The 19,894-nt window shown below is 50.6% G+C and overlaps 1 protein-coding gene across 1 annotated transcript in view; it reads left to right on the forward strand.

Moving 5' to 3' along the window:
• The first annotated feature begins 286 nt into the window (after positions 1-286).
• The window catches only part of LOC115479653 (oxysterol-binding protein 2-like), a 378,141-nt gene continuing 358,533 nt past the window's right edge, over positions 287-19,894 (forward strand). The window contains exon 1 of the mRNA XM_030217714.1: positions 287-760. Coding sequence (XP_030073574.1) covers positions 621-760 — 140 coding nt within the window. The 5' untranslated portion in view covers positions 287-620. The remainder of the gene's footprint in view (positions 761-19,894) is intronic.

Below are 19,894 nucleotides of genomic sequence, written 5' to 3' on the forward strand. Positions count from 1 at the left end.
CTCAGCAGAACCCACACAGAACCACAGTTTGCCCGAATCCCAGCAGAACCCATACCCAGCACAGAACCACTGAATATCAGAATTCCAGGAGAACTCCCTCCCTCCCACCCACCCACCCAGCCTAGAACCAGCGAATCGTTGCAGCCAGGATCCACCAACGTTCTCCAGGAAAACCCCCTCCAGGCTCCGCCCCCTGCTTTATAAACCCCCGAAGGCACGTGACAGTGACACGGATGTTGTGAATCTACTTGGTCACGCCCTTTTCATGTGACAGTTGTCACAAGCGCTCTCTCTACGGGGATTTGCTGGACTGTCCTTATAGAACAAGCAGGAGCTACGTACGCAGTCCTTCTCGCCCTGTCTAAGCACGAGACAGTGACTGGCGCCGCGCGGCCAGTGACGCTGCTCTGGAGTTCTGCTCTTGTTCTCTGACAGCCGAATCCTCCGGCTTCCCCGAGTCCCTCCTCACGTCACGTGCCGGCGACTCCGGCTCCCCAGCGTTGGGTACTGCTGTGTATGGAGAGCGCGTGAGCGTTCGTTGCTTGCGCGGGGTGTTCTGCTTCCTCGCGCCGGGGCCTGGCTGTCACTGCTGTCAGCAGCAGGGAGCGCGCGAGGTGGGCATGAGCGAAGGCAGCAAAGGCGCCGGGACGGCTCCGGCCTCCGACACCTACAAGGGTTGGCTCTTCAAGTGGACCAATTACCTGAAGGGCTATCAGCGGCGCTGGTGCGTGCTTAGCAACGGCTTGCTGTCCTACTACAGGTAAGCGAGGAGGAGGGGGCGTGGGCCATAGCGGAACGGTGACTCTGAGGAGCGGTAGGCGGGGAAAAGACTAAGAGGGAGGCAGTTTATTGGGAACAGAGTCTCAGGAGAATGGGGAGGGGCAATAGGGGAACAGAGTCTCTGGAGAATGGGGGAGGGGCAATAGGGGAACAGAGCCTCTGGAGAATGGGGGAGGGGCAATAGGGGAACAGAGTCTCTGGAGAATGGGGGAGGGGCATTAGTGGAACAGGAGAATGGGGGCGGGGCAATAGGGGAACAGAACCTCTGGAGATTGGGGGAGGGGGCAATAGTGGAACTGAGCCTCTGGAGAATGGGGGAGGGGCAATAGGGGAACAGAGTCTCAGGAGATTGGGGGAGGGGCAATAGGGAAACAGTCTCAGGAGAATGGGGGCGGGGCAATAGTGGAACAGAGTCTCTGGAGAATGGGGGAGGGGCAATAGGGGAACAGAGTCTCTGGAGAATGGGGGAGGGGCATTAGTGGAACAGAGTCTCAGGAGAATGGGGGCGGGGCAATAGGGGAACAGAACCTCTGGAGATTGGGGGAGGGGGCAATAGTGGAACTGAGCCTCTGGAGAATGGGGGAGGGGCAATAGGGGAACAGAGCCTCTGGAGAATGGGGGAGGGGCAATAGGGGAACAGAGTCTCAGGAGATTGGGGGAGGGGCAATAGGGAAACAGTCTCAGGAGAATGGGGGCGGGGCAATAGTGGAACAGAGTCTCTGGAGAATGGGGGCGGGGCAATAGGGGAACAGAACCTCTGGAGAATGGGGGAGGGGCAATAGGGGAACAGAGTCTCTGGAGAATGGGGGAGGGGCATTAGTGGAACAGGAGAATGGGGGCGGGGCAATAGGGGAACAGAACCTCTGGAGATTGGGGGAGGGGGCAATAGGGGTAACAGAGCCTCAGGAGAATGGGGGACAGTAGTGTAGTGAAACAGAGTCTCAGGAGAATGGGGGAGGGGCAATAGTGGAACAGAGTCTCTGGAGAATGGGGGAGGGGCAATAGGGGAACAGCCTCAGGAGAATGGGGGAGGGGCAATAGGGGAACAGCCTCAGGAGAATGGGGGAGGGGCAATAGGGGAACAGAGCCTCTGGAGAATGGGGGAGGGGCAATAGGGGAACAGAGCCTCAGGAGAATGGAGGACAGTAGTGTAGTGAAACAGAGTCTCAGGAGAATGGGGGCGGGGCAATAGGGGAACAGAGTCTCTGGAGAATGGGGGAGGGGCAATAGGGGAACAGAGGAGAATGGGGAGGGGCAATAGGGGAACAGAGACAGGAGAATGGGGGAGGGGCAATAGGGAAACAGAGTCTCTGGAGAATGGGGGAGGGGCAATAGGGGAACAGAGTCTCAGGAGAATGGGGAGGGGCAATAGGGGAACAGAGACAGGAGAATGGGGGAGGGGCAGTAGGGAAACAGAGTCTGGAGAATGATGGAGGGGCAATAGGGGAACAGAGTCTCAGGAGAATGGGGAGGGGCAATAGGGGAACAGAGTCTCTGGAGAATGGGGGAGGGGCAATAGGGGAACAGAGCCTCTGGAGAATGGGGGAGGGGCAATAGGGGAACAGAGCCTCTGGAGAATGGGGGAGGGGCAATAGGGGAACAGAGCCTCTGGAGAATGGGGGAGGGGCAATAGGGGAACAGAGTCTGGAGATTAGGGGAGGGGCAATAGGGGAACAGAGACAGGAGAATGGGGGAGGGGCAATAGGGAAACAGAGTCTCTGGAGAATGGGGGAGGGGCAATAAGGGAACAGAGCCTCGAGAATGGGGGAGGGGCAATAGGGGAACAGAGCCTCTGGAGAATGGGGGAGGGGCAATAGGGGAACAGAGTCTCAGGAGATTGGGGGAGGGGCAATAGGGAAACAGTCTCAGGAGAATGGGGGCGGGGCAATAGTGGAACAGAGTCTCTGGAGAATGGGGGAGGGGCAATAGGGGAACAGAGTCTCTGGAGAATGGGGGAGGGGCATTAGTGGAACAGAGTCTCAGGAGAATGGGGGCGGGGCAATAGGGGAACAGAACCTCTGGAGATTGGGGGAGGGGGCAATAGTGGAACTGAGCCTCTGGAGAATGGGGGAGGGGCAATAGGGGAACAGAGCCTCTGGAGAATGGGGGAGGGGCAATAGGGGAACAGAGTCTCAGGAGATTGGGGGAGGGGCAATAGGGAAACAGTCTCAGGAGAATGGGGGCGGGGCAATAGTGGAACAGAGTCTCTGGAGAATGGGGGCGGGGCAATAGGGGAACAGAACCTCTGGAGAATGGGGGAGGGGCAATAGGGGAACAGAGTCTCTGGAGAATGGGGGAGGGGCATTAGTGGAACAGGAGAATGGGGGCGGGGCAATAGGGGAACAGAACCTCTGGAGATTGGGGGAGGGGGCAATAGGGGTAACAGAGCCTCAGGAGAATGGGGGACAGTAGTGTAGTGAAACAGAGTCTCAGGAGAATGGGGGAGGGGCAATAGTGGAACAGAGTCTCTGGAGAATGGGGGAGGGGCAATAGGGGAACAGCCTCAGGAGAATGGGGGAGGGGCAATAGGGGAACAGCCTCAGGAGAATGGGGGAGGGGCAATAGGGGAACAGAGCCTCTGGAGAATGGGGGAGGGGCAATAGGGGAACAGAGCCTCAGGAGAATGGAGGACAGTAGTGTAGTGAAACAGAGTCTCAGGAGAATGGGGGCGGGGCAATAGGGGAACAGAGTCTCTGGAGAATGGGGGAGGGGCAATAGGGGAACAGAGGAGAATGGGGAGGGGCAATAGGGGAACAGAGACAGGAGAATGGGGGAGGGGCAATAGGGAAACAGAGTCTCTGGAGAATGGGGGAGGGGCAATAGGGGAACAGAGTCTCAGGAGAATGGGGAGGGGCAATAGGGGAACAGAGACAGGAGAATGGGGGAGGGGCAGTAGGGAAACAGAGTCTGGAGAATGATGGAGGGGCAATAGGGGAACAGAGTCTCAGGAGAATGGGGAGGGGCAATAGGGGAACAGAGTCTCTGGAGAATGGGGGAGGGGCAATAGGGGAACAGAGCCTCTGGAGAATGGGGGAGGGGCAATAGGGGAACAGAGCCTCTGGAGAATGGGGGAGGGGCAATAGGGGAACAGAGCCTCTGGAGAATGGGGGAGGGGCAATAGGGGAACAGAGTCTGGAGATTAGGGGAGGGGCAATAGGGGAACAGAGACAGGAGAATGGGGGAGGGGCAATAGGGAAACAGAGTCTCTGGAGAATGGGGGAGGGGCAATAAGGGAACAGAGCCTCGAGAATGGGGGAGGGGCAATAGGGGAACAGAGCCTCTGGAGAATGGGGGAGGGGCAATAGGGGAACAGAGTCTCAGGAGATTGGGGGAGGGGCAATAGGGGAACAGAGCATCTGGAGAATGGGGGAGGGGCATTAGGGGAACAGTCTCTGGAGAATGGGGGAGGGGCATTAGGGGAACAGAGTCTCTGGAGTTTGGGGGAGGGGCAATAGGGGAACAGAGTCTCAGGAGATTGGGGGAGGGGCAATAGGGGAACAGAGTCTCTGGAGAATGGGGGAGGGGCAATAGGGGAACAGAGTCTCAGGAGATTGGGGGAGGGGCAATAGGGGAACAGAGTCTGGAGAATGGGGGAGGGGCATTAGGGGAACAGAGTCTCTGGAGAATGGGGGAGGGGCATTAGGGGAACAGAGTCTCTGGAGAATGGGGAGGGGCAATAGGGTAACAGAATCTCTGGAGAATGGGGGAGGGACAATAGGGGAACAGAGTCTCTGGAGAATGGGGGAGGGGCAATAGGGGAACAGAGTCTCTGGAGAATGGGGGAGGGGCATTAGGGGAACAGAGTCTGGAGATTGTGGGAGGGGCAATAGTGGAACAGAGTCTCAGGAGAATGGGAGCGGGGCAATAGGGGAACAGAGTCTCTGGAGATTGGGGAGGGGCAATAGGGGAACAGAGTCTCAGGAGATTGGGGGAGGGGCAATAGGGGAACAGAGTCGAGAATGGGGGAGGGGCAATAGTGGAACAGAGTCTCAGGAGAATGGGGGAGGGGCATTAGGAGAACAGAGTCTCAGGAGATTGGGGGAGGGGCAATAGGGGAACAGAGCCTCTGGAGATTGGGGGAGGGGCAATAGTGGAACAGAGTCTGGAGAATGGGGGAGGGGACAGTAGTGTAGTGGAACAGAGTCTCAGGAGAATGGGGAGGGGCAATAGGGGAACAGAGTCTCTGGAGAATAGGGGAGGGGCAATAGGGGAACAGAGTCTCTGGAGAATGGGGGAGGGGCAATATGGGAACAGAGTCTGGAGAATGGGGGAAGGGACAGTAGTGTAGTGGAACAGAGTCTCAGGAGAATGGGGAGGGGCAATAGGGGAACAGAGTCTCAGGAGATTGGGGGAGGGGCAATAGGGGAACAGAGTCTGGAGAATGGGGGAGGGGCATTAGGGGAACAGAGTCTCTGGAGAATGGGGGAGGGGCATTAGGGGAACAGAGTCTCTGGAGAATGGGGGAGGGGCAATAGGGGAACAGAATCTCTGGAGAATGGGGGAGGGACAATAGGGGAACAGAGTCTCTGGAGAATGGGGGAGGGGCAATAGGGGAACAGAGTCTCTGGAGAATGGGGGAGGGGCATTAGGGGAACAGAGTCTCTGGAGATTGTGGGAGGGGCAATAGGGGAACAGAGTCTCAGGAGATTGGGGGAGGGGCAATAGGGGAACAGAGTCGAGAATGGGGGAGGGGCAATAGTGGAACAGAGTCTCAGGAGAATGGGGGAGGGGCATTAGGGGAACAGAGTCTCAGGAGATTGGGGGAGGGGCAATAGGGGAACAGAGCCTCTGGAGATTGGGGGAGGGGCAATAGTGGAACAGTCTGGAGAATGGGGGAGGGGACAGTAGTGTAGTGGAACAGAGTCTCAGGAGAATGGGGAGGGGCAATAGGGGAACAGAGTCTCTGGAGAATGGGGGAGGGGCAATAGGGGAACAGAGTCTCTGGAGAATGGGGGAGGGGCAATAGGGGAACAGAGTCTGGAGAATGGGGGAGGGGCAATAGTGGAACAGAGTCTCTGGAGATTGGGGGAGGGGCAATAGGGGAACAGCCTCTGGAGATTGGGGGAGGGGCAATAGTGGAACAGAGTCTGGAGAATGGGGGAGGGGACAGTAGTGTAGTGGAACAGAGTCTCAGGAGAATGGGGAGGGGCAATAGGGGAACAGAGTCTCTGGAGAATAGGGGAGGGGCAATAGGGGAACAGAGTCTCTGGAGAATGGGGGAGGGGCAATATGGGAACAGAGTCTGGAGAATGGGGGAAGGGACAGTAGTGTAGTGGAACAGAGTCTCAGGAGAATGGGGAGGGGCAATAGGGGAACAGAGTCTCAGGAGATTGGGGGAGGGGCAATAGGGGAACAGAGTCTGGAGAATGGGGGAGGGGCATTAGGGGAACAGAGTCTCTGGAGAATGGGGGAGGGGCATTAGGGGAACAGAGTCTCTGGAGAATGGGGGAGGGGCAATAGGGGAACAGAATCTCTGGAGAATGGGAGAGGGACAATAGGGGAACAGAGTCTCTGGAGAATGGGGGAGGGGCAATAGGGGAACAGAGTCTCTGGAGAATGGGGGAGGGGCATTAGGGGAACAGAGTCTCTGGAGATTGTGGGAGGGGCAATAGGGGAACAGAGTCTCAGGAGAATGGGGGCAGGGCAATAGGGGAACAGAGTCTCTGGAGATTGGGGGAGGGGCAATAGGGGAACAGAGTCTCAGGAGATTGGGGGAGGGGCAATAGGGGAACAGAGTCGAGAATGGGGGAGGGGCAATAGTGGAACAGAGTCTCAGGAGAATGGGGGAGGGGCATTAGGGGAACAGAGTCTCAGGAGATTGGGGGAGGGGCAATAGGGGAACAGAGCCTCTGGAGATTGGGGGAGGGGCAATAGTGGAACAGTCTGGAGAATGGGGGAGGGGACAGTAGTGTAGTGGAACAGAGTCTCAGGAGAATGGGGAGGGGCAATAGGGGAACAGAGTCTCTGGAGAATGGGGGAGGGGCAATAGGGGAACAGAGTCTCTGGAGAATGGGGGAGGGGCAATAGGGGAACAGAGTCTGGAGAATGGGGGAGGGGCATTAGGGGAACAGAGTCTCTGGAGATTGTGGGAGGGGCAATAGGGGAACAGAGTCTCAGGAGATTGGGGGAGGGGCAATAGGGGAACAGAGTCTCTGGAGAATGGGGGAGGGGCATTAGGGGAACAGAGTCTCTGGAGATTGTGGGAGGGGCAATAGGGGAACAGAGTCTCAGGAGATTGGGGGAGGGGCAATAGGGGAACAGAGTCGAGAATGGGGGAGGGGCAATAGTGGAACAGAGTCTCAGGAGAATGGGGGAGGGGCATTAGGGGAACAGAGTCTCAGGAGATTGGGGGAGGGGCAATAGGGGAACAGAGCCTCTGGAGATTGGGGGAGGGGCAATAGTGGAACAGTCTGGAGAATGGGGGAGGGGACAGTAGTGTAGTGGAACAGAGTCTCAGGAGAATGGGGAGGGGCAATAGGGGAACAGAGTCTCTGGAGAATGGGGGAGGGGCAATAGGGGAACAGAGTCTGGAGAATGGGGGAGGGGCAATAGTGGAACAGAGTCTCTGGAGATTGGGGGAGGGGCAATAGGGGAACAGAGCCTCTGGAGATTGGGGGAGGGGCAATAGTGGAACAGAGTCTGGAGAATGGGGGAGGGGACAGTAGTGTAGTGGAACAGAGTCTCAGGAGAATGGGGAGGGGCAATAGGGGAACAGAGTCTCTGGAGAATAGGGGAGGGGCAATAGGGGAACAGAGTCTCTGGAGAATGGGGAGGGGCAATATGGGAACAGAGTCTGGAGAATGGGGGAAGGGACAGTAGTGTAGTGGAACAGAGTCTCAGGAGAATGGGGAGGGGCAATAGGGGAACAGAGTCTCAGGAGATTGGGGGAGGGGCAATAGGGGAACAGAGTCTGGAGAATGGGGGAGGGGCATTAGGGGAACAGAGTCTCTGGAGAATGGGGGAGGGGCATTAGGGGAACAGAGTCTCTGGAGAATGGGGGAGGGGCAATAGGGGAACAGAATCTCTGGAGAATGGGGGAGGGACAATAGGGGAACAGAGTCTCTGGAGAATGGGGGAGGGGCAATAGGGGAACAGAGTCTCTGGAGAATGGGGGAGGGGCATTAGGGGAACAGAGTCTCTGGAGATTGTGGGAGGGGCAATAGGGGAACAGAGTCTCAGGAGAATGGGGGCAGGGCAATAGGGGAACAGAGTCTCTGGAGATTGGGGGAGGGGCAATAGGGGAACAGAGTCTCAGGAGATTGGGGGAGGGGCAATAGGGGAACAGAGTCGAGAATGGGGGAGGGGCAATAGTGGAACAGAGTCTCAGGAGAATGGGGGAGGGGCATTAGGGGAACAGAGTCTCAGGAGATTGGGGGAGGGGCAATAGGGGAACAGAGCCTCTGGAGATTGGGGGAGGGGCAATAGTGGAACAGTCTGGAGAATGGGGGAGGGGACAGTAGTGTAGTGGAACAGAGTCTCAGGAGAATGGGGAGGGGCAATAGGGGAACAGAGTCTCTGGAGAATGGGGGAGGGGCAATAGGGGAACAGAGTCTCTGGAGAATGGGGGAGGGGCAATAGGGGAACAGAGTCTGGAGAATGGGGGAGGGGCAATAGTGGAACAGAGTCTCTGGAGATTGGGGGAGGGGCAATAGTGGAACAGTCTGGAGAATGGGGGAGGGGACAGTAGTGTAGTGGAACAGAGTCTCAGGATTATGGGGCGGGGCAATAGTGGAACAGAGTCTCTGGAGAATGGGGGAGGGGCAATAGTGGAATAGAGCCTCTGGAGAATGGGGAGGGGCAATAGGGGAACAGAGCCTCTGGAGATTGGGGGAGGGGCAATAGTTGTACAGTCAGGAGAATGGGGGAGGGGCAATAGGGGATCAGAGCCTCTGGAGATTGGAGGAGGGGGCAATAGTGGAACAGAGCCTCTGGAGAATGGGGGAGGGAACAATAGTGGAACAGAGTCTCGAGAGAATTGGGGAGGGGACAATAGTGGAACAGCCTCTGGAGAGTGGGGGCAGAGGCAATAAAGGAACAGCAGAATGGGGGAGAAGGCACCTGCGGAACAGAGACTTTGGAGTGGGGGAGGAGGCAATAGGGGAACAGAGACTGCAGAGTGGGGGAGGAGGCAATAGGGGAACAAAGACTGGAAAGTGGGGGCAGGGCATTGGGGTACCATCTGTGGAGAGTGTGGCGGCAGGACAATAGAGGAAGAGAGACTGGGGAGTGGGGGAGAAGAGCAATATGGGGAGCAGAGAGACTGGGGAGGGGCAATAGGGGAATAGACTACTGAGTGGGGAAGGTCAGCTATAGGGGAGCGGAGACTCTGGAGAGTGGGGGAAGGGGAAATAGGGGCACAGACTTAGTGAGAGCAAGGGACAATGGGGGGCAGACGAGGGTGGGGGGACAGAGCAATAGGAGGAGCAGAGACTGTGGAGAGTGGGGGGATGGGAGCAGTGTGGGAGAGGAAGGGTGAAATGCTCCTGAGACTGCATAAAGGGAAAAAGAAAACTCATTTTGTAAAGCAAAAAAAAAAAAAAGACAAGAAATAAATATAGGACTAAATGTTAATTTTTCACTGTGGAACAGGATAACAGGATAAGTACTACCCAGATTAATCATGAATGATCTGGAAAAGGAAATACACAGAGAGGTAGCAAAAGATACAGATAATATAAACTTAATTAAAGAAAATAGAACCCAAGTTCTGATGAGGAATAACTACAAAAGGAGTTTCATAAAAGTGAGTAAGCAGGCAATCAAATAGTACTCGATTTTTATCATAACTATTGTATGTAGTAATTGCACATGGGGAAGAAAAACTCAAGCAGAAGATCTCAAAGTTACTATAGCAAGAGCTTGAAAGTAACTCAGGCCAGAGAAAAATATGTACAGTTTGGTAATTAGAATAGTATGGATTTATAAATTAGTTTTACAAACAAAATGCCGTGCTTTGTGAGTTTCTGGTCACTCCATGCCAAAAAGGGCATACATAGTGCATCTAGAAAAGGTACAGAAGAGGACAATTGATGAATAGGTGCTTCCTCTTGAGGAAATTTTTTTCTTTGAGGACAAGCAGGCTGAAATATTCTCACACGTGGGTCGTTGATCCGCGCCGACCTGGGAATCGGCATAAAAATATAGCAAAAAACAAAAGGATTTGCCAGAGCCTTCTGGTGTGCGTGCAGCGATGCACCATGCATGTGCGGACTGACTTCCCGCCCACTGCGTGAGTGCGTACCTCAGTTTCTTTCTTCTGCGCGAAGAGCAACAGCTTTTTCTGTGGCTCCACGTCTAGGGAAGAACCTTCTTAATTTTTTGAAGCGTGTTTTTCACTTCTTTTGTTCTTTTCATTTAGTTCTGTTGAAAAGAAAAAGATTTTCCCTTTATTTTTTCCTTAGTTTTGTTGTCCGTGTTAGTTTCCTTTCTTTTTGATAGCGGCCTTTTAGGGCGTGCGGTCGGGTCTCTCCTTTCTTGTGCCTTTTTTCTCAGCACAATTGAGCCATTTGATTTCACCAGTGCAGCTTTTCCTTCAATGTCATTGAAGACTCCCAGCAGCTTCAAATGTTGTGCTTGGTTTAACCGGACCATCTCGGGCACAGATACCCATTCCTGGTGTATCCAGTGCCTTGGGCCCGACCATAGCCCAGCTCATTGTGTCCTTTGTCTTCGTATGAAGAAAAGGACTCAATTGGCTCGAGAAGCCCAGAGAGAGAAACTTTTTGGGGATCAGTCCGGTCCTTCGACATCGGAACCGAGGAGGAGCATCGGTCGAAAGCTAAGAAGCACCGACACCAACAAATGAGTCTCATGTTTCAGTCCAGCTGGCAAACTACTCTGTTCAAAAGGTCTAGCAATCAAAATGGATCCTTTTCAATTCAAATCAGTTGTTGTATACCGCTGACATCCTGTTTCCAGGGTTCAGTGCGTTTTATATTCTAGGTGAGACAAAAGCAAATCTACTATTGGATTAATGCATGAGACTATAAAAGATAATGGATGATACTAGGAGGTAGAATTTATGATGGATTGTTATGAAGCAGTCTTTGGGAAGAGAAAGGTCACAGCCAGTCGAAAGTGATTCAAGGGGGGCACAACTAAATTTCCAGCATTCATTAACTACAACTGTCTCTGTGGAACATATCACTGAATAACATTCTTCAAATATACAGCAGTGTCATGAAACAAAACATGGTGAACTGGCATCAGCAATTTAAATTTTACCCTAAATGCAACTGGTAGGCACTTCAACCGCTTTAAGTATGTTGAAATATGATCAAATTTCAACAGACCAAAAACAAGACGCACCGCTGAATTTTGTACAATTTGCAAAGAGTGAATACAAGTTACAGGTAACACTAGATAGACAGTATTACAATAATCCAAGCCAGTTAACACTATGGCTTCCACCACCCAGGTGCTTTCCCTCCTGGCGGCTGCTTGTAGTTCCTACATGGCTCAGGCATGTCTCAGTTGACTTCAGCAAGAGACGGAGACGTACTCGGAGTCTGGCTCTATCTGTTGACGGCCTTCCCCCATATGGAGGCAGATCTGGCAGAATCGCTTTATGATGTAGTGTGTGCTACCGCAAGCAGATGGCCTTGGCAGTCACAGGTTGGTGCTTACCTTGGCTTCGCCATTGGGCGGCGAATGTAGCTTCCAAGCAGCACCTCACCAATTTGCCTTTTCAAGGCAAGCTTCTGTTTGGTGAGGATTTGGGGGACTCTCAGATTCAGCGGTTGCCGAAAGACAAGCCAAGAGCTCCCCTGTGGTCAGGGGTGGTGTGGCCCCATCTCCAGGAGGCAAGGTGGTATCAGCCAGGGTGCTCCTCGGGTTAATTTGAGGCCCAGATATCAACAGAATCTGTCCTTTGAGACCGACAAATGATGGGACGCCGGTCTACTCTTCCGAACTCAGCATGAGGGAGCAGCTGTCTCTCTCTTACGAAGAGTGGGCCAAGGTTACCACGGACCAGTGGGTCTTAGAGATTATCAGAGAAGGCTACAAGTTAGAGTTCTCCTCTCCTATCAGAGACTTTTTTTCTTAGTCCTTGTGCAGTGCTACTTCGAAGTGATTGGCAGTGGCCTCCTTTCTCTGGTTGCTCTAAACCTGAGAACTATAATCCCAGTGCCGCTCCACGAGATTGGACAGGGCTGATACTCCAATTTATTTCATGGTCTTAAAGAAGGGCAGCTCTCATCGTCTGGTGCTGGACCTTAAGAAAGTGAATTGGTTTTTGCGGGTCAAGCATGTCTGCATGAGGATGCTCCACTTTGTTCTTGTGGCGGTATAGTCGGGGAGCTTTTCAGCTTTGGATCTCAAGGAGACATATTTGCATATTCTTATCTGGCCTCCGCATTAGCGTTTTCTTCACTTTGCAGTCCTGGGGTGCCACTTTCAATTTTAGGACATGCCCTTTGGCCTGGCTTCTGCTCCTCGGACTTCTTTGAAAATGATGGTGGTGTTTCTGCACAAGGAAGTGATCAGGGTGCATCCCTACCTCGACAGTTGGTTGATCAGGGCAGCATCGGAGCAGGAATATTGTCTCCCCACCTCAAGGGTAATTGTGCTGTTGCAATCCCTGAGGTGGGTGATCAAGTTTCCCAAGAGCCACCTGATGCCAACCCAGACATTGGTGTATCTGGGGGTTCACTTCAATACAGTGCAGGGCCTGGTGTTTCTGTTGGAGCAGACACTATGCAAGATTGAAGGCCAGATTTGGTGGCTGCTGGTGCAGATGCCATGGCCATGGCCATGCACGTGGGATTCTGATCAGGTATTGAGGTCCATGACAGCGACCCTTGAAGTGGTGCCTTGGGCAAAGGCACACATGTAGCCATTGCAGCAGTCGCTGTTGAGTTGGTGGTCCCTGGTGTTTCAGGAGTACAGTCTGCATCTCTGTTGGGCAGTACAGGCAAGAAGCAGCATGAGCTGGTGACTTCTCACTGCCAACTTATAGAAAGGGATGCATTTGACGTCCTCTTCATGGGTAGTAGTGGTGACAGATGCCATTTTCTTGGGCTGGGGCATATTGCCTTCACCAATATGCCCAGGGGATCATTTTAAAGATTTCTCCCGTGGTCTGGTGGCCTTCCTCCTCCTGGACCCAAACCCCTTGCCTCTTGTAGAAAAAAAAATCCCTGGTGTCTAGTGGCACCCTTCTACCCCCCACTAATGCCCCTCCAGCCCATCTGAACCCACCTGATGTACCTAGCAGGAGATGCAAGAGTGATGCCCACTTGCACCTGCTTCTGGCACCACAATCTTGAAAAATGGCAGCATCTTGCTTTGTGCAGTTCATCCTACCATATAAGGGAATATACCCTTATATGGCAGCAGGCCCCAGCCAGGACCTCAGGATGCACTGCGCAGGACAAGGTGCTGTCATTTTTCAAGTGCTGGAGGCAGGAGCGAGTGGGCCTAAACAAAGACGATTCACCACTGGAGACGTGAGTCCAACAGTCTTTATTATATCAGTGATAACGACCCGACACAGGCCGTGTTTTGACGATAAAAAGCGTCTGCATCAGGGGTCAATAAATACACCAAGTAGTGAATGCAAAATGAGGAGTCCTACTTGTATGTGTGTTGTCGGGTCGTTATCATTGATATAATAAAGACTGTTGGACTCACGTCTCCAGTGGTGAATCGTCTTTGTTTAGCCTCTACTTTTGCCTTCTGTGATTCGTCATCGTAGAGAACTTCTCCTGTTCTATATTGAGGAGCAAGTGGGCATCACTTCTGCTTCTTTAGGTACGTTGGGTGGGTTTGGGGGGATGGGAAGGGTCTGGGTGTGGGGATGGGTCAGGAGGGTCGGGGTGGGGAGGAGTGCCACCAGACACCAAGGCAGCCTTTTAATGGGAGGGTGATGGTCCGTCCTTTTGGGAAGAGGTGAGTTGTGCTGGGCTGGTACCAGTCACTTTGGGGTGGGGGTGCAAGGGCCACTAGACATCAGAGATTTATTGTGGTGGTGGTTTTTTTTTTTTTTTTAATATTGGTGGGAGGTGGGAGGGAACAGGCCAAGTTGGGCAAGAGAGAGGTCATTCGGGCTGGTGCAGATTGCTGGTGATTTTTTTTTAAGTTGCCATTCCTGTCAGTGCCTAACCCAAGGAGGTTTTATGATAAAAGATGGCATGATGTCAAAAAGTTGAAGCAGTCTTATCAACTGAGATAGAAAGTGGAGGAAGAGGAGAAGCGGGTTTTGGTGGAAAGACGATGAGCTCGGTCTTGGACATGTTCAGTTTGAGGTGGTGGTTGGACATCCAGGCAGCAATGTCGGATAAGCAGGCTGATACGGTGATGTCTGGTGTGGAGAGATACAGCTGGGTGTCATCAGCATAGAGATGATACTGGAAACCATGATATGAGATCAGGGAGCCCAGGGTAGAGGTGTAGATTGAGAAGAGAAAGGGTCCAAGGACAGATCCCTGGGGAACACTAACAGATAGCGGGATGGGGGTGGAGGAGGATCCATGAGAGTGGACTCTGAAGGTGCGGTGGGAGAGTTAGGAGGAGAACCAGAAGAGGACAGAGCCCTGGAACCCAAATGAGGACAGTGTGGCAAGAAGTAAATCATGATTGACAGTCTCAAAAGCGGCGGATAGATCGAGGAGGATGAGGATGGAGTAGCGGCCTCTGGATTTGGCAAGGAACAGGTCATTACAGACTTTAGAGAGTGCTGTTTCTGTCGAGTGTAGAGGGCGAAAACCGGATTGAAGTGGATCGAGGATAGCATGAGAGGAGAGAAAATCAAGGCAGCGGCTGTGAATGGCACGCTGAAGTATTTTGGAGAGGAAGGGTAGGAGGGAGATTGGGGCAGTAATTGGAGGGACAGGTAGGGTCAAGTGATGGTCAAGTGATTTTCCTGGTTATCACAGATGTAGGCAGGGAAGCACAGTGGCTTTTCAGCTCCCGATAGCTTTTTTTCTTGTTTTTCCTTCTTTGGCTATTCAGCTTCTTCAGGACTTCTTTTCTAGTTACAGTATTCCCTTTATAGATGTGCTTTGGTCTTAGGCTGTTGCCTTCAAAGACCCATTCAAGAAAAATCACCAGTTGGGTTTGTGTCTTGCTTTATGCATTTCTTCCATTGTCTATCGATGCTATTTTCTGTTCTACTCACTTCTTCTACTCTTCATACCCTTTGTGTTTCCAGCGTCCTTCTGATTTGGTCTTGGTTCTTTCTACTGGGTTTTGCTGGGAAGGATTTCTAAGGCTATTCCAGTTTCTCTCTTTTTGAGTGTTTCAATCTTTTAGTCCCGCCCTATGTTTTAGACTCTGCTTTGCTACATCCCATTGGTCTGGAAAGGTCTGATAGGATGCTATGGAAGGAAGAGTTATGTCTTTTAACTTTATTTCCTTTAGTCCTATCAGATCAGTCTAGAATCCCTCCCTGGTTGATGTTTCTTTTAGTTACAAGCTATATTTTTCAGATATCACTGATTCTACTTTGAAGTTTCCTAACCTATTATATATTGAGGCACATTTTCAAAGCACTGAGACTTACAAAGGTTCCATAGTAACCTTTGAAACTTTGTAAGTCTACGTGCTTTGAAAATGAGCACCATTGTCTCCTGACTCAGTGAAATATCTGCATATCAGTAGAGTATATGCTGCAATGGCTGGTAAGGTTCTGCCTGGACTGAAGTCCAAGGCACAAAAGAAAACCAAAGGCTTCCACAAAACAATCCGAGCGAAATAGTCACAGAAGTGGAAGAGACTAAAGCATCAACATGATACTGTCGTGTAAAATATGTTTTTATTGTTCGACCAGCAGATGACTCCTGATGAAGGCAGTTTAGCCGAAACACAGCCTGTGTTGTTCACTTGGCTGGGACTTATTTATGCTAGATGCACAATAAAAACAACATGTTTTACAAGACAGTATCATTTTCATGCTTCAGTCTCTTCCACTCCTGCGACTGTTCCACTCTGACTGGATTGAGACATTTGGTCTCAGTATTGGCCACCAGGTGAAATTTGAGCACCATTGTTTGCATTTTCGAAATACTAAACATTCTATGCAGCATGATAGCCTTAAGGGACCAGTGGCGTTCCTGGGTGGGGGCTGACACCCAGGGCGGATCGCTGATGCGCCCTGCCCCCCAGGTGCAGCGCCCCCCCCCCCCCGTGTGCAGCGCGATCCCCCGGCGAAAGAACCCCCCCGGGTGCACGCCGCTGGGGGGTGGGTGCCGCGCGCCTGCCGGCTCTTCGTTTTCATGCTCCCTTTGCCCCGGAACAGGAAGTAACCTGTTCCGGGGCAGAGGGAGCATGAAAACGAAGAGCCGGCAGGCGCGCGGCATCCCCCCACCGGCGTGCACCCGGGGCGGACCGCCCCCCCCCTTGGTACGCCACTGTAAGGGACAAAATCACTTGAGAACTATTTTCATACTCTGTCTCCATTCATTGGTAGATGAGCACAACCCATTGGTTTGGACTGGTCTGATAGGACTAAAGGAAAGAAAGTTATCCGGTAAAACATAACTTTTCCATATGACAGTGGTTCCTAAACCTGGTCCTGGAGGCACCCCAACCAGTCAGGTTTTCAGGATAACCACAATGAGTATTCATGAGAGAGATCTGTATGCATTTCTGTCTCATGAGTATCCATTGTAGATATTCTGAAAACCTGACTGGCTGGGGTGCCTCCAGGACCAGGCCTTGGGAACCATTGCTATTTGAGATTGATTTGTATACATTTTGTTTCCATTGAATACAAATCAGTTTCTTATATATTCATTGTGGTAATCCAGAAAGGTGACAGGTTAGGTGTGCTTCTAGGAGAGGGCTGAATGCAGTGTACTAGGGAGCAGTAAGGTAGTATCAGATCTAAAAGTAATTTTAGCAAGTTTGTTTTCAGTCAATGTATAATAAAACTATGGAATTTGTTGCTACAAACTGTGGTCGTGTCTAGTAATTTGGCTGAGTTTGACATACTTCTGGATACATTTCTAGAGTACGGGTTCTCAACACAATCCTTAGGACACACCCAACCAGTCAGGTTTCAGGATATCCACAATGAATATGGATGAGAGGGATTTGTATACATTATCTCATGCGTATTGATTGTGCATATTCGGAAAATCTGACTGGCTGGGTGTGTCCTAAGGATTGTGTTGAGAACCCGTACTCTAGAAATGTATCCAGAAGTATGTCAAACTCAGCCAAATTACTAGACACGAAACATTTGGAAAGTCTTGATTTAGACAGATAGCTGAATCCACTTACTGAACAAATTCCCGAATGAAACATCCATACTCTGCTATTGAGACAGACATGAGGAAGCAGCTGCTTGCCTTGGGATTTGTAGTATAGATGTTGCCACGATTTGGGTTTCTGCCAGGTACTTGTGACCTGGCTTGGCCACTGTTTGGAAAACAGGATACTGGGCTTGATGGACCATTGGTCTAACCCAGTATGGCTATTCTTATGTTCTCCAGGACAGCAACAATTGGGTGTGATCTAATGGTGCCTGGATGGAACAGCACTTCCAGAGCTGAAAACCTGTGCAATGTGTGTGGCTCTGGCTATATGCAGTGGTCCTCTCAGTGTAAGCCTCATAAGACTATAAGCATTGCCATACTGGAACAGACTGATTCTCCATCAAGCCCATCCTGTTTCCTACAGTGGCCAATCCAGGTCACAAGTACCTGGCAAGAACCCTCATGATCAGTGCTTAGGGATTGTAATCCTGCTGTCTGTGGAGAAAGTTGCTTAAAACGGCGGGCCACTGCCAGATGAATATCAGCTGGCCTATGTTTCATATTTGCTGAATTCATGCTTTACATGATAGCCATGCTATAGTTATGCTTTACATAATAACAACACGACATCTGCATCAATGTTAGTTTAATTAGAGTTAAACTAGAGAGGACATGAAATGAGGTTGAGGGGGGGGGGGGGGGCAGACTCAAGAAAAATGTCAGGAAGTATTTTTTCACAGTGAGAGTGGTGGATACTTTGAATGCCCTCCCGCGGGAGGTGGTGGAGATGAAAACGGTAACGGAATTCAGAAATGCATGGGATTAAACATAAAGGAATCCTGTTCAGAAGGAATGGATCCTCGGAAGCTTAGCAGAGATTGGGTGGCAGAGCCGGTGGTGGGAGGCGGGGCTAGTGCTGGGCAGACTTCTATAGTCTGTGTCCTGAAAATGGCAAGGATAAATCAAGGTCAGGTATACATATAAAGTAGCACATATGAGTTTATCTTGTTGGGCAGACTGGATGGACCGTACAGGTCTTTATCTGCCGTCATCTACTATGTTTCTATGTGATAGTGAATATATATATAAAGGTGTATAGGCCAATTTCAGGATCAAAGCTCTGGGTATGTGTAGTGGAAGTGAATTTTAAAAGATTGTTTTTCAACTCTGTCTTTGACCGAAAGTAACTTTTCTTGTAAATACAAAAAACAAGTTGGAATGCAGAAGATAAGAGACAGCTCTAACTAATTTGATATGTGAAGGGGAGGATGGCATTTGTTTTCAGAAGTCCAGCTTGGCCACCTGGGCTTGGGAAAGCATGTGATCACGTTCCCACAGAGCTAAGCAGAGCAGTATTCTGTAATTTTCCTTAGAAGCATTCTGTAGCTTTCCTTAGCTCTGGACATGGGCTCAGAGCCTAATAAAAAGGGAGTGCTTGTCACAGCAGAGTGGGAGCTCATCTGTGAGTAACATACGGACTGCGCAGAGGATCTGTTCCTGGTCTAAAAAAAAAGCTCCTGGCTTTCGCTGTAACAGGCCCCCCCCCCCCAGCTGATGATAAGGGCCTGGATATTGGAGACCAGTGATGTTGTATGTATATAATGTATTGCTTCCTTTCCTGATCTAAGAACTCTTTGCACTGCTTAGATGTAGAGACCAGTGATGTAATGATTCTTTAGCTAATCACTGTATATGTGCTAACCATTGTATATACCTTAATCTTTATATATATATATTTATTTATTTTATTGCATTTGTATCCCACATTTTCCCACCTTTTTGCAGGCTCAGTGTGGCTTACAATAAGTTGTGAGTGATAGAAATACAGTTTGTTACTACTCAGTTATGGATTACATTGTGAGGAGTTAGGCGAGACAAACTCAGAGTATCATTTAGGAATATAACAATGGAAAAGAGCAGTTAAACATTGGGGGAACAACGGAAAACTAAAAGGGCAGTACATACAACAAGAAAGCATAAAGGCATACATTTTCTGTGAGTAGAGGTATGAGTGTGGTGAGAGTACAGGGGATGAGAATTCAGAGTGGCTATATTGAAGCATTGTTGAACCGTGGGTGTGGGCTTTATGTATTTTGTTTCTTTCCGTAAGTTTTCTCAAAAAGATTGTAGATTTAGTTCCTCTAATAAAGGTTTTCATTTACTTATTACGAATCCAAAAGAATCCACAGTAGTCTGTGTCAGTGAGTCAGGCTGTAAATCCATAGCAGTTCAGTATGTCAGTCCTTTGCATTTGCTGATCTCACAGAATATGGTAGCCACACTGAGCATGCTTTGAAATGAAGCCCAGAAATAAGCTTTCTCTACTCCCAGATTTTTGGCACTGTTTTGTTGGCAAGCTATTTGTTTCATTGCACAAAATTAAATATTTAACAACCGCCTCCACTGATTTTTCCTTCTCCTACTATGGTTGATGATTTAATTTTAGCTGTTTATTTATAACTATGTTTATTTGGAAAGAATGCAAGTTTTTACTTCCTTAGATTCAATCTAATAAATGCTGAAGGAGAATAGTTGTTTTATTTTAGGACTAGAATTTCAGAAAGTGAAGGTGATTAAAATGACAGTGCTTATTTTTCTTCAATTCACTTTTAAATAACATAGTAGATGACGGCAGAAAAAGACCCGCACGGTCCATCCAGTCTGCCCAACAAGATAAACTCATGTGTATACCTTACCTTGATTTGTACCTGTCTTTTTCAGGGCACAGACCGTATAAGTCTGCCCACCACTATCTTCGCCTCCCCACCACCAACCCCTCTTCCCCCCACCGGCTCCACCACCCAATGTCGGCTAAGCTTCTGAGGATCCATTCCTTCTGCACAGGATTCCTTTATGTATATCCCATGCATGTTTGAATTCCGTTACCGTTATCTTCTCCACCACCTCCCGCGGGA

Source organism: Microcaecilia unicolor, chromosome 11 (assembly GCF_901765095.1).
Source record: "Microcaecilia unicolor chromosome 11, aMicUni1.1, whole genome shotgun sequence".
Taxonomy (NCBI): Eukaryota; Metazoa; Chordata; class Amphibia; order Gymnophiona; family Siphonopidae; genus Microcaecilia; species Microcaecilia unicolor.